General features: G+C 57.8%; 1 protein-coding gene across 3 annotated transcripts in view; it reads right to left on the minus strand.

The window, feature by feature from the left end:
• BRF1 (BRF1 general transcription factor IIIB subunit) overlaps nucleotides 1–13,328 on the minus strand; it is a 60,540-nt gene that overhangs the window by 40,364 nt on the left and 6,848 nt on the right. For 2 of the 3 annotated variants that reach the window (XR_013555943.2, XM_078447759.2), the window contains exon 2: nucleotides 12,726–12,806. Coding sequence is in view for 1 of the 3 variants with exons in the window: in XM_078447759.2 (XP_078303885.1) it covers nucleotides 12,726–12,806 (81 nt within the window). In the remaining 2 variants the exon portion in view is untranslated. Of the gene's footprint in view, nucleotides 1–12,725; nucleotides 12,807–13,328 lie in introns of those variants that run through there. The other variant, XM_078447761.2, reaches the window with a different exon arrangement.

The following is a 13,328-nucleotide window of genomic DNA, read 5'->3' on the forward strand; positions in this document are numbered from 1 at the left end:
TCACCGCTCTCCCAGGGTCCCTAGGGCTGTCACCGCACTCCCGGGCCCCTAGGATTGTCACCACTGTCCCAGGGTCCCTAGGACTGTTCACCACTCTCCCGGGTCCCTAGGACTGTCACCTCTCTCCCGGGTCCCTAGGGCTGTCACCGCTCTCCCAGTGTCCCTAGGACTGTCACCGCACTCCCGGGTCCCTAGGACTGTCACCACTCTCCCAAGGTCCCTAGGACTGTCACCGCTCTCCCAAGGTCCCTAGGACTGTCACCTCTCTCCCAGTGTCCCTAGGACTGTCACCGCTCTCCCAGTGTCCCTAGGACTGTCACCGCTCTCCCGGGTCCCCAGGACTGTCACCACTGTCCCAGGGTCCCTAGGACTGTTCACCACTCTCCCGGGTCCCTAGGGCTGTCACCGCTCTCCCAGGGTCCCTAGGGCTGTGACCGCACTCCCGGGTCCCTAGGATTGTCACCACTGTCCCAGGGTCCCTAGGGCTGTCACTGCTCTCCCAGGGTCCCTAGGGCTGTCACCGCACTCCCAGGGTCCCTAGGACTGTCACCGCTCTCCCAGGGTCCCTAGGACTGTCACCGCTCTCCCAGGGTCCCTAGGACTGTCACCGCTCTCCCAGGGTTCCTAGGACTGTCACCGCTCTCCCAGGGTTCCTAGGACTGTCACCGCACTCCCAGGTCCCTAGGACTGTCACCGCTCTCCCAGGGTCCCTAGGACTGTCACCGCTCTCCCAGGGTCCCTAGGACTGTCACCGCACTCCCGGGTCCCTAGGACTGTCACCTCTCTCCTGGGTCCCTAGGACTGTCACCGCTCTCCCAGGGTCCCTAGGACTGTCACCGCTCTCCCGGGTCCCTAGGACTGTCACCGCTCTCCCAGGGTCCCTAGGACTGTCACCGCACTCCCGGGTCCCTAGGACTGTCACCGCTCTCCCAGGGTCCCTAGGACTGTCACTGCTCTCCCGGGTCCCTAGGACTGTCACCGCTCTCCCAGGGTCCCTAGGACTGTCACCACTGTCCCAGTGTCCCTAGGACTGTCACCGCTCTCCCAGTGTCCCTAGGACTGTCACCTCTCTCCCGGGTCCCTAGGACTGTCACTGCTCTCCCAGTGTCCCTAGGACTGTCACCTCTCTCCCGGGTCCCTAGGATGGTCACCGCTCTCCCAGTGTCCCTAGGACTGTCACCGCTCTCCCAGGGTCCCTAGGACTGTCACCGCTCTCCCAGTGTCCCTAGGACTGTCACCACTCTCCCAGAGTCCCTAGGACTGTCACCGCTCTGCGCCTGGAGAGCAAGGCTCTGCAGCCTGAGCAGTTGCTCCTCCCGAGGCCCCTGTGCTCAGGGTGGCAGCAAAGGGCTTGTGGGCTGGCCAGCCTGGGGCTGCTCCCTGGGACATGCTCCACACAGACACAGCTTCCTGACAGGGACAGACGAGACTGCCTGCTGGCCGTGGGCCCCCACGGGAACACCCCTGTCCCACAGCTGACTTCCCCGGACTGGCCTCCTGCTCCGACAGCCAGGAGGCTGGCTCGTGCCTGCCCGGCCTCCCCAGCAGGGCCAGCTGGCCTCCCCGCCAGCCTGTCCACCAACAGTCGCTGCCCCGGCCTGCCGTGTGCCATCGTGCAAGGGCGGGAGCAGCAGCAGGCAGATTCGGGGAGGCCGGGGGCTGCCAGGTGACGGGATGGCCGGGACGTCGGCCAGTCTGGGACACAGTCCACACACACCCCTCTTCCTGGACGAGCACATCCCACGAGCTACAGCAGCAACGGGAGAGGACGCAGACGTGCCGTGCCGGCACAGGAGAAGTCACCACGGGCCGTGTGGCCGGAGCCCGTGGCAGGGACACAGCAAGAGCTGCAGTGTGGCGGGCTGTCCACCCACCCCGGCCGCCACACAGACTCCCCACTCCACCTAACACCTGCTGGCTCCCCAGACCCACTCTTCTGGCAAAGGCCACCCTGAGCTGGGCCAAGGAGAGAAGCCAGGGACTTGTGCTTCACCCACGAACAGCTAAGTGCTGACCGCCCCCCTTCCCCCCCCCTCCCCCCCCGTCTGGCAAGGGGAAGGCGAGGGCTGTGTGGCTCACGGTCCGGCCCGCCCACCCTAGGCATGCTGCTGACGGCGACCGCCAGCCACAGGCAGGCACCCGGGGAGCCGGCGCCCCGAGAAGCTGGCATCCGGCATGTGATCTGGCAGCAGGGGGACCCGACGGTCAGCACGCCCTCCCGGTGGCACACCCCCGCCCTGCCTGGAGCCCTCCATTCCGGCTGAACCGACACGGGATCAGGGCCACTGTCCCCAGGGCCACGGCCCTGACTGGACAGAAGGGCCTAGCGCCACCCCCCATCGGCAGGCTCGCGCTCAGCCCAGCAAGCCCGGAGGCGAGGAGAGCCGCTGGGACAACACAGAGCAGCAGGGGCCCCACCTGCCGGCTCTGTGGGGCTTGGCGGGGGTGGGGGGGGTGTGCTCTCAGAACAGAGCGGGCAGGAGGGGACTCCCTGCCGGCTTGGGGGCACAGAACTACTGTGATACGTTATCTTATCACAGCTTCATTGCACATAATTCACACACTGTAATATCTTCTCACCGAAGTATGATTCGACGGTTCTGGCATATTCACAATTCATCATCCTAAAAGAAACCCTGTCCTCATTAGCAGTCACTCCCCACTCACCCCGCCCCGCCCCCCCCTGCCCCCCCCGCAATGAGTTTTTAATTCATGCGAGGTCAGCCAGCACCACGGCAGACTGAGAAGTCACATGACACAGGGACACAAGCACAAAGACACAACGATGCCGGTAAGCATAAACTTGCGTACAACCGATTCCTGATCAACGAACCACAGCTTCTTCCCTTTAGGCTTCCTCCCAATAAACGAATGCTAAAAGTAAACACACCTGGGGCGCCCGGGGGGCTCGGTCAGGTGAGCGTCGGACTTCGGCTCAGGTCATGGTCCCAGGGCCACGGGATCAAGCCCCTTGTCGGGATTCTCTCTCTCACCTTCTCTGTCTCTCTCTCTCTCTCCGCCCTCTCCCCAAATAAAAATTTTTTAAAAAAGGAAACACACTAGCACACAGGTGCCTTCAAAATTTTGGCGTTTTGTGAGACAAGGCCCGCGTTTCCATTCAAGCCGGGGGCGGGACGGCATCCTTCCCGGCCCACGCCAACGGCCAGGAGGGCAGGAACACGAACACAGGGCAGGGCCGGGGCAGGGCCAGCGCCCCGGAGAACGTGCGGGAGGAAGGGTCTGACTCCGAACGGCTCAAGAATCCGCACACCTTCCATCCACAGGGTGCCTCCACCTCCCAACCCCCAAGGCCAGGAGGACTTCCACGATGCCAGCCGGGCCCCAAGGTCAGGCCGGTGCCGCGGGGACGGGGGTCACACCGACTCCTGTGACCGGATCCGGGCTGCCGGGGGCTGCCAGAGGCCTGCGCGGCCACAGAGGCGAAGGGCTCAGCCTCAGACTTGCGTGTGTGGGCTAGAGCGGACCCTAAGCGATCACTGACCTCTGTGGAAAACGGCAACAAAAGGGAGAGGAAACCCCAAGCTCCACAAGCCGACCGGTAACGGAAGAAGGCCTGTGAAGCCCACGGCCTCCTCCAATATTACAAAGATCTCGGTCCTCCCAGTGGAGCGCAGAGAGTTGAGCATCTGACCCTCGATTTCGGCTCAGGTCATGATCCCGGAGCTGTGGGATCGAGCCCCTCGTCAGGCTCAGCACCGACAGCACGGAGCCTGCTTGGGATTCTCCCTCCCTCCCTCCGCCCCTTCCCCACGTGCACGCGCACACGCTCCCTACAAAAGTTAAAAGATTAAAAGACACGGCCCTGGGAAATTAAAAACCGATCACTAAACTTTTTTTCAAACTCAAAATTAACTGGGAGCCGTGTGGACGCAGATAAAGACCTCGACAGTGAGCTCGGGAGTGGAGGAAGAGCGGCCGCCGGCGGGGTCGGGGTGGGGAGGGGGCTCGCAGCTGGCTCGAGAGGCCTCTCCCTCCAGACAGGGGGTGGACTCCTGCGGGAGGGATCATCAGGAAGAACAAGGACGCGGCACGAGGACAACGGACCCCACCAGGAGGACAGCAGTCCGGCAGGCACAGAGCTGAGGGAGGGGCCCGGCGGGCGGTGCAGGAGGCCAGCAGACAGCAAGTGTTGCGGGGGCAGCGGGATGTCATCTCCCTGCAGCCCTGCCAGGCGCTGCGTGGCCCTCGGGACTGATCTCTACGGAGCACAGGACAGGAGAGGGAGGAACCTGGCAGCCTCAGGGCCCCGATGGCCAGCGCCCAGTCACGGGAGGCCAGGTACACCTGGCGTGGGGCAAGGACAGGGGGGCCGCCTCTGCAGAGTCACCCCAAACCCACAGCCAGCTCCAACCCCGGCGGCTTCTACAACAGGCCAGCACTCTCCAGGTGCGTCTAGCTGGGAGAAATGGTCACACAGAGGAGGAGACCAGGGACAAGGGCCAGCCCCACAGCCAGGCCAAGCAAGATGTCCGAATTAGGGCAGCCATGCGGGCACACTCGGGGCTGTCTCTGCAACTCTGCTGGGAGACCAGAGGTCATTTAAAAAGAATTAAAAAAAAAAAAAAAAAAAAAACCCAGAGGGGGCGCCTGGGTGGCTCAGTCAGCTAAGCATCTGACTCTTGATTTCGGCTCAGGTCATGATCTCACGGTTCGTGAGTTCGAGCCCCACGTCAGGCTCTGTGCTGACAGTGTGGAGCCTGCTTTGGAATTCTCTCTCAGCCTCTCTCTCTGCCCCTCCCCTGCTTGTACTTGTGCTCTCTCTCTCTCTCTCTAAAAATAAAAAGAAATAAACCTCATGGGATGTCTGGGTGGCTCAGTCAGTTAAGCATCTGCCTTTGGCTCAGGTCATGATCTCAGATTTTGTGAGTTCAAGCCCCACATCAAGCTCGCTGCTGTCAGTGCAGAGCCTGCTTCGGATCCTCTGTCCCCCTTTCTCCCCGCCTCCCCCACTCCTGCTCTCTGCCTCTTGCAAAAAAACCAATAAACATTAAAAAAAACTAAAAAAAAAAAAAAAAAAAAGAACAGAAAGGAGAAATAGCAGTCTCTAAATTTGCGGGTTCTAGATGGAGCAAAGCTTGCAGCAATGAACAGCTGTAATTACAAATATCAAAAAAGAAAAAGAAAAAGAAAAGCCCGAAACAGTGGCCACAGCTCCCAAGTCAAAAAACTAAAAAGGAACAAGGGACTGAACAGAAGATGTAAAAGGGAGGAGACAATGGAGAGAAGGCTCCGATCAAGCAAGAGACACACAAACAGGACAGATGACCCCACACCGAGGCTCTGGAGAGATGAATGCAGTTAAGAAAAAAGGGAGAAAGCCCAGATGACCAAGGCCAGGAATGAAGACAGGCCGTCCTCCCAAATCAGGAGACCCAGGGGCACAGGGGGAGGGTGTTGCAAATGAGTCTCAGGACAGTCTGAGTCTGAGTTACTCGAAGACAAGTCGAGAAGGACATCTTTTTTTTTTTTTTAAATGTTTTTTTAACATTTATTTTTGAGACAGAGAGAGACAGAGCATGAACGGGGGAGGGTCAGAGAGAGAGGGAGACACAGAATCCGAAACGGGCTCCAGGCTCTGAGCCGTCAGCACAGAGCCCAACGCGGGGCTCGAACTCACATACCGCGAGATCGTGACCTGAGCCGAAGTCGGACGCTCAACCGACTGAGCCACCCAGGCGCCCCATGGACATCTTACCAAAACCGACAAGAAAGAGCAGGAAGATAACTGGTCCCACTAAAACCCTACGAAAAGTAGTCCCAATCAAGAAGATGCATCTTTAATCTTTAAGCATAATTAAAACCTCTCACAAAGAAAGGTCAAGGCCCAGAGGACTTCCCATTCCCACATGCTTAAGAAGACACTGGTAGGTCACACAGGAGCCTTTGCAGAGAGCAAGGAACAATGCAGCGCGATCCTGCAGGGTCTTGGCCGGAGGGGCAAGGTGCGTTTAACCTCACAAACTCAGTGTACTTCATCACGTTAACAAAACAAATAGAAAACACATACAATCATTGCAACAAATGCAAAGGAGCATGTGACAAAATGCTAACGTGATTCTTCCTGACAACAAGCTGGTGGTCACCATCACACCAAGGTCAGGAGACAGACAGGAACATGCACGGTCACCACTCTGCCCAACATCACCCCAGGGAGAGCGGCCACACGGCAATAATGGGTAACAAAGCCCTGGAAACAAACGATGGCGTACAGATGGGGAAGAGAGAAGTAGCAAATGACTATCACACATCACGCGACTGTTAACCAAGAAGCAGCTATGCATGACCAGATTTCATGAGTAACTGATCTACAGCGTCCAGGTAATCCCAACCACAGTCTGGGCAAGTTTTCCTGTGGAAACCGACAAGCCGATTCTAACATTTACTCTGCCACACAAAGGAGCTAGAAGGGCTGAGACCATCCTGAAGAGGGGCAGTGCCGGAAAGCTACACTGTGGGACTTCTACAAGGACACCACGGCTGTCAAGACAGTGTGGCACCAGCACGGGAGTTTCGAATGGACTTATCCCTGCACAGTCACTTGACTTGTGACGAATGGACCAGTTCGGCACCCTGGTTTCGGAAAGGACGGTCTTATTGGCGAATGGGACAATTATACGTCCACATTGAAAAATGTAAGCCTCAACCCCTACCTCACACCATACATACAAAATTGATCCGAGGGAAATCCCAAACCTACCTGTGAAATACAAAACAACAAAGCTTCTAGGTGAAAACACAAGAGAGTGTCTGCAGATCTCAGGGTAGACAAGAATGTCTTCAGTCACAAAACCCCCAACCGTAAAAAAGGCAACATGTTGGGACTTCATTAAGAAATTTCTACTCATCCAGAAACAATGTTGAGACTTAAGTGAAAACACAAGTCACCAGCTGGGAAAAGGATTCAGAATGTGCACCTCCAACCAAGGGCTCAAATGCAGAACGTATCAAAACATCTACAAAGCAGTAAGAAAATGATAACTCAGATTTTTTAAAAAACCTCACAAAAGAGGGATCTCTGAATGGCCAAAAAGCACACACGAAGGTGTTCCACGCAGCCACTCACCAGGCACAGCAAACGAAAGCACACACCCAGCAGAAAGACCGGAGTCAGCAAAGCAGCGGCACCGAGTGCGGACACGGCCCCTGTGCTCCCGCGTGGTTGCAGCCGGGAGGGTGACGCGGCACAACCATGCTGGAAAGCCTCCGGCGCATCTACCGATCGTGAGCGCACGCCTGCGGCCCCAGAAACCCCACTCACAAGCACACCCCCAAGGGGCGTCGACCAGAGGACGGAGTGCAAGGAGGTGCCCGGCAGCTCACGTACAGCAGCCAGAAAGGAAACCCCAAACACCCACCGACAGGAAAAGTGGGTGAACAAACTGTGCTGTATTCATACAGCGAAGTCCCAACAGCCCAAAACAAAGTACTGATGTGCACAAGAAAGGGCATTTTCCAGGATCCCAATCATCTGCAGCAGAAAAACACATAAATCCAACAGACAGCAAGGAGCTTTCTGGGGTTCAAGTATGTCCAGGGCGCTCGGGTGGCTCAGCTGGTTGAGTGTCCGACTCTTGATTTCGGCTCAGGTCGTGATCTCATGATTTGTGGGTTCGAGCCCTGTGTCGGGCTCTGTGCTGACAGCTCGGAGCCTGGAGCCTGCTTCTGATTCTGTCTCTCTCTCTCTCTGCCCCTCCCCTGCTCATGCTCCTTCTCTCTCTCTCAAAAATAAACGTTAAAAAAAAAAAAACTTTTCTTTTAAAAAGAAGCATGTTCTACCTTGATCGGTGAGGCACGTCTGATCTGTGTAAGTTTACAAAGCAGTTCACGTAAGGTCAGTACGTTTTATGCACCTGACTATGCATATGTTACACCAAGAAAAACAGACACAAAAAGAGTAGAATAGAAACAGCTCCCAAATAAAAGGGCTCTCAAGTCAATGAAAAACGCTCCAGCCCGGTGGTGCCTCCGAAGTCCAGAGACGGAGGGAAAACCCACAAGGGGCCGGTTAGGAGAGATGACGAGAGAGATCAAAACTCAGAGTGGCAGCAACCTTCCCATGCTGGTGACATCACATCCCTGCGTCCTGCTCAGCCCCCCAACACAGCCCAGAGGAGGTGGCTAACCTGCTAAGCACAACCTGGGTGCGTTCCCAACAAAACCAGAGACGGACCCTGGAAAGGTGTGGGCACCAGGGCCACCCAGGAGGGGTGCCAGGAGCCGGCAAACTACGTCAGCGTAAAGAACGAGCAGGGCGCTGCTGGGAGCCGTCTCAGCCCATTTTCCAATTTTCCTGTTTTCTCATCAGGGCCAACGGATCGGCAACCACCGTGGGGGCTGAAGCCACACGCCCAGACTGCACCCAGACCCACGGCTGGGTGGGGGACGGTCGCACACGCCCCAGGGCACCAGGACGGAGGGGTCAGCACAGCACTTCCAAACCAGGGCCGGGGGAGGTGAGGGACACGAGAAGGAGCAGACAGATAAGCCACGCGGGAAGCAGCAGGCAGCGGTAACGGGAATTTCGAAAGTGAAATACGGACCACGAAGCGCGAGGCGGGGGCAGCCCCAGCACATCAGAAGTGTACCGGCCGCACCTCTCAGACAATGTCCGGAAAGCCTGCTGGGGTCTGCCCTTTCCGCCTCCCCCAGGAGCTACGGAAAAGGACAGGAGGAAATAAAATTGCCATAAACTCACCAGGGCAGAGAGCAAAGAAAGATCTCCGAGGACAGGAGGTCAACCCAGTGCAGCCTCACGGCCAGGCCCCAAGGGCCAAGCAAAAGCAGCGGAACCGGGGGCTGGGCCCGCCGGCCTCCCTGTCCCCCACAGCCCCCGCCTGAGTAAAGACCGGATGCCGACGGTGGCGGGAGGGGACGCCTGCCCAGGTGGGCGGAGGGTCGGCGGGCCCTGTGCAGGCGCCCAGCGCAGGCTGCTTTCCGCAGGCAAGAGCCCCGAGGAAAGGCCCGGCCCCTAGGGCCGCCCAGCGCTCCCCCAGATGCCTTGGCCTCAGACCTCACTGTGGCCCCGCTCTGAGGGTTCTGCAAGTTGTGCTGATTTCTTACTTAACCAAGGGTAACTATCTTCAATAAGATGGATTATTTCTGTCCTGTTAGTTTCCGATTTTGCTGCAAGCACAAGTCTGTGTGACCGCCTCCCTTCACTCGGGTCCACCTTGAAGTCGGCACACAGAACACCACCACGTGACGGCACCGGCCACAGTGAAGGGGCGGAGCTGGGCCAGCACCAGGGGGTGGCCTGACCCTCCGTTGTGAAAGGAGCCCCTGGCGCTGTCCCGACCACAGGACAAGTGGCCACCGACCGAGTCAAGGGACAGGTCCTACGCACGGTATGACCTCTAATAAAAACTAACAATGCTAATAATAAACCCATGGCATCGGAGAAAAAAGCACGAAAGAAATGTAAGAGCATCCTGTGACGCAATCATTCCAAGCCCACGAACTGCCCTCCTGGCGGTCGGGCGCCGCGGCTGGTGATGGTGACGGTGGCACGTGTGATGCTGGCCACACCCACCCACAGGGGACATGGGTCCTTGAGTGTGATGCGGCGCAGCAGACGGCGGGCTGCAGCTGGGACCCCCCCACGCCGCGCAGACTGCCCTCCCGGCACGGGCATGGGCACGCCTTGTCGGCACTTCGCAGACGCGGTGTTTACGAACAGAAGGCCCCCGGCAAGACTGTGCCGTGTCTCCAGCAGCATCTGCTCACTTGGTGTCTCTGTGTCACATTTTGGTGATTCTCCCGATACTTCAAGCTTTTTCACGATTGTTTTATCTGTTACGGTGATCTGTGGCCGGCGATCTTCAATGTTACCGTTGTAACCGTTTCGGGCCTCCATGAACCCCACCCGTGTAAGACGGCGGCCTTGATAAACGTCGTGTGCGCACCGACACTCCCCCCACCGGCCGCTCCCCCGTCTCCCTCCCTCTGCTCGGGCTTCCCTGGCCCCTGAGACACAACAGTATTGACATCAGGCCAACTACTAACCCTACGGTGGCCTCTAAGTGTGCAGGTAAAAGAGTCGTGTGTCTCTCACCGTCAAAGCTAGAAATGAGGCCACTGAGCGAGGAGGGCACGTCGGAAGCCGAGACGGGCCGAAAGCTTGGCCTCTTGCGTCAAACCGCGAGCCGAGCTGCGAGCGCAGCGGGAAGGTTCTTGAAGGAAATTAGAAGTTCCCCTCCAGTGAGCACACGTGTGATAAGAAAGGGAGGCAGCCTCACTGCCGAGGCGGAGAAAGTTTGAGTGGTCTACGTAGAAGCTCAAACCAGCCCCAACGGTGATCCCTGAAGCCGAAGCCTGATCCGGAGCAGGGCCCGGACTCTTCCGTTCTCTGACGGCCGAGAGGGGAGAAGGCTGCAGCGGAAACGTCTGAGGTTGGCAGAGGCGGGTTCGGGAGGCTTAAGCAAAGAAGCCGTGTCCTAACACACAAGCGCGAGGTGAGGCCGCGAGCGCTGACGATGCAGAAGCCGCGGCAAGCTGTCCGGAGCCCGAGCGAGGATCGTGAACGAAGGTGGCCCCGCTAAGCAACAGACCGTCAGTGTAGACGAAACAGCCTTCTCTAGGGAGCGGACGCCATCGAGGACTTCCACAGCTCGGAAGCAAGGTCAACGCCTGGCGTCAGGGCTTCAGAGGACAGGCTGACCGTCCTGCTGGGGTCAAGGCAGCCGCGGACTTGAAGCGGAGGCCAGGGTTCGCGTAGCGTCCTGGAAACCCTGGGGCCCTTGAAGTTACCCTGTGTTCCGCCCGCGCCCTATCGACGGCACACGAAGCCCGGACGGCAGCACGTCTGTTCACAACACGGTTTATTGAAGATCTGAAGCCCGCTGTGGAGACCTGCTGCTCAGAAAAAGATTTCTTCCAAAACGTTACTGCCCGTGGACAAAGCACCCGGGCGCCCGAGAGCTCTGATGGAGACGGACAGAGAGAGCAACGTTGTGTCCATCACTGATAGCACAGCATCCGTCCTGCAGCCCGTGGATCGAGGAGGCGCTTCGACTTTCGAGTCTTGTTACTTAAGAAATGCATGTCAGGGCCCGGGTGGCTCGGTCCGTTAAGTGTCCGACTTCGGCTCAGGTCATGATCTCGCAGTCCGTGGGTTCGACCCCCGCGTCGGGCTCTGTGCCGACAGCTCGGAGCCTGGAGCCTGCCTCGGATTCTGTGTCTCCCTCTCTCTCTGCCCCTCCCCTGCTTGCACATTGTATCTCTCTCTCTCAAAAATAAATAAACATTAAAAAAAATTAAAAAAAAAAAAAAAAGAAATGCATGTTGGAAGGCTGTAACTGCCATAGACGGTGATTCCTCTTGACAGATCTGGGGAAAGTACATTGAAAACCTTCTGGAAAGTATTCACCACTCTGGATGCTATTAAAAATATTCATGGTTTGGGGCACCTGGGTGGCTCAGTTGGTCGAGCGCCTGATTTCGGCCAAGGTCATGATCTCGTGGTTCATGAGTTCGAGCCCCACGTCGGACTCACTGCTGTCAGCGCAGAGCCCGCTTCAGATCCTCTGTCCCCCCGTCTCTCTGCTCCTCCCCTACTCACACTCTCTAAGTAAACATTTAAAAAACCCAGAACATTAATGGCTCATGCGGCTCACGGGAAGGGCTCAGAATACCAACAGGGGTCTGGAGGAAGTTGATTCCAGCCCTCGTGAGTGACCGTGAGGGGTTCCAAACTCCAGGGGAGGAAGTCACTGCAGACGTGGTGGGCACAGCAAGACAACCAGAACTGGAAAGGAGGCCTGGAGACGCTACAATCTCATGATCGAACTAGAAAGGATGAGGCGTTGCTTCTGACAGGCGAGCAAAGAACGTGGACTCTTGACACGGAATCCATTGCTGGCGGAGATGACGTGAAGATCGTTGACACGACAACAGAGGACGCAGACGATCACATCAACTTGCGGATATCGCGGCTGCAGGGTTTGAGAGGCTGGGCCCCCATTTTCAAAGAAGTTCTACTGTGGGTCAAATGCTATCAGAGAGCATCGCAGGCTGCAGAGAAGTTGCTCACGACCGAGAGTCCATCCCTGCGGCAGACTTCATTGTCGTCTCGTTTTCCGAAGTCCCCACGGCCTCCCCAGCCTCCACCCACCGCCTACCCGGTCAGCAGCCAGTACCATCGAGGCAGGCCCTCCACCAGCAAAAAGATGACTGACTGAGAGCTCAGATGACGGTTAGCACTTTTTTAGCAACAGAGTATTTTTAAATTGGGGTATAAACACTGACTTTTTAGACCTAATGCTAGTGTATCCTTGAGACCAAGACTAGAATAATGTGCAGATGTAATTTCTACGTGCGCTGGGAAACCCGTTACAAAGAGTTGTGATGTTCACTGTATTGTGGCGGTCTGGAGCAGACCCTGAAGTGTCTCTGAGGTATGCCTTTAAGACCACAGAGCAAGGGGACACACGATCACTCCCGAGGGTGTCCTCAAGCACATGTCTGAGAAGTGCTGGCAGAACGTGTCCCTGCCTGAGCTGACCTCAGCTCAAAGCACCCTCAGCGCTGCGAGACTGGACACTTTCCCCTGGAATCAGGAAAAAGACACTCCTATTCAGCACGGTGCTGAAGGTGCTAGCCAGGGGCCACCGCAGGCCGCCCGCTCTTGCCCTCCACCCCACCTCCATCCACCCCCGACACCTGCCCTCCTCCAGAGCCCCCCCCCCCCCCCCCGCCACAGGAAATACCGTTCTGCAGGGTCTGTGCTCTCGACTCCTTCCCCAGGTTCACGTGGAAGCCGCCGCCCAGGGTCGGGGTTTTGCCGGCACCTAGAAAAACAACCAGCCTGATTAGTCAAAACCTGGCAAAAAAGATCCACACCGACAGACCTTCCCTGCATGGGGCGTCTCTGGAGCCAGGATCCAGGGGGACCAGCATTCACAGCGCGAGGCAGCCACGATCGGGGCCTCTCCCTCTGCCGTGCCAACGGGGTTGCGGCCTCGACCCGGAGCCGCGGCAGGTGGACCACGGCCACCGGCACTCTCTAAGCACGTTCCAGACCACTGCCACATGGCGGCCAGAGAGAGCACAGCTCACCTCCGAACTACAGCTCTCCCCTCGGCCCTCTGCGCACTCTGGGCCAGCCCGTTCACAGGAGCTACACCTGCACAGTGACCACTGGCTAGTGCGTCCATCTCCCCACAGGACTGTGGGCTTCCGGAGGGTACGGGCCACGTCCCGGGCCACGCCCTATGCGGCCCAGAGCCTCTGAGCCACCTGGTCTACAGGAGGCACTCACACCTCTGGCCCCCTGTGTGCTGCCCACCCCCAGAATGGCAGCCTAGAGAGCC

This window comes from Panthera onca, chromosome B3 (genome assembly GCF_046562875.1).
Source record: "Panthera onca isolate mPanOnc1 chromosome B3, mPanOnc1 haplotype 2, whole genome shotgun sequence".
NCBI classification, from domain to species: Eukaryota; Metazoa; Chordata; class Mammalia; order Carnivora; family Felidae; genus Panthera; species Panthera onca.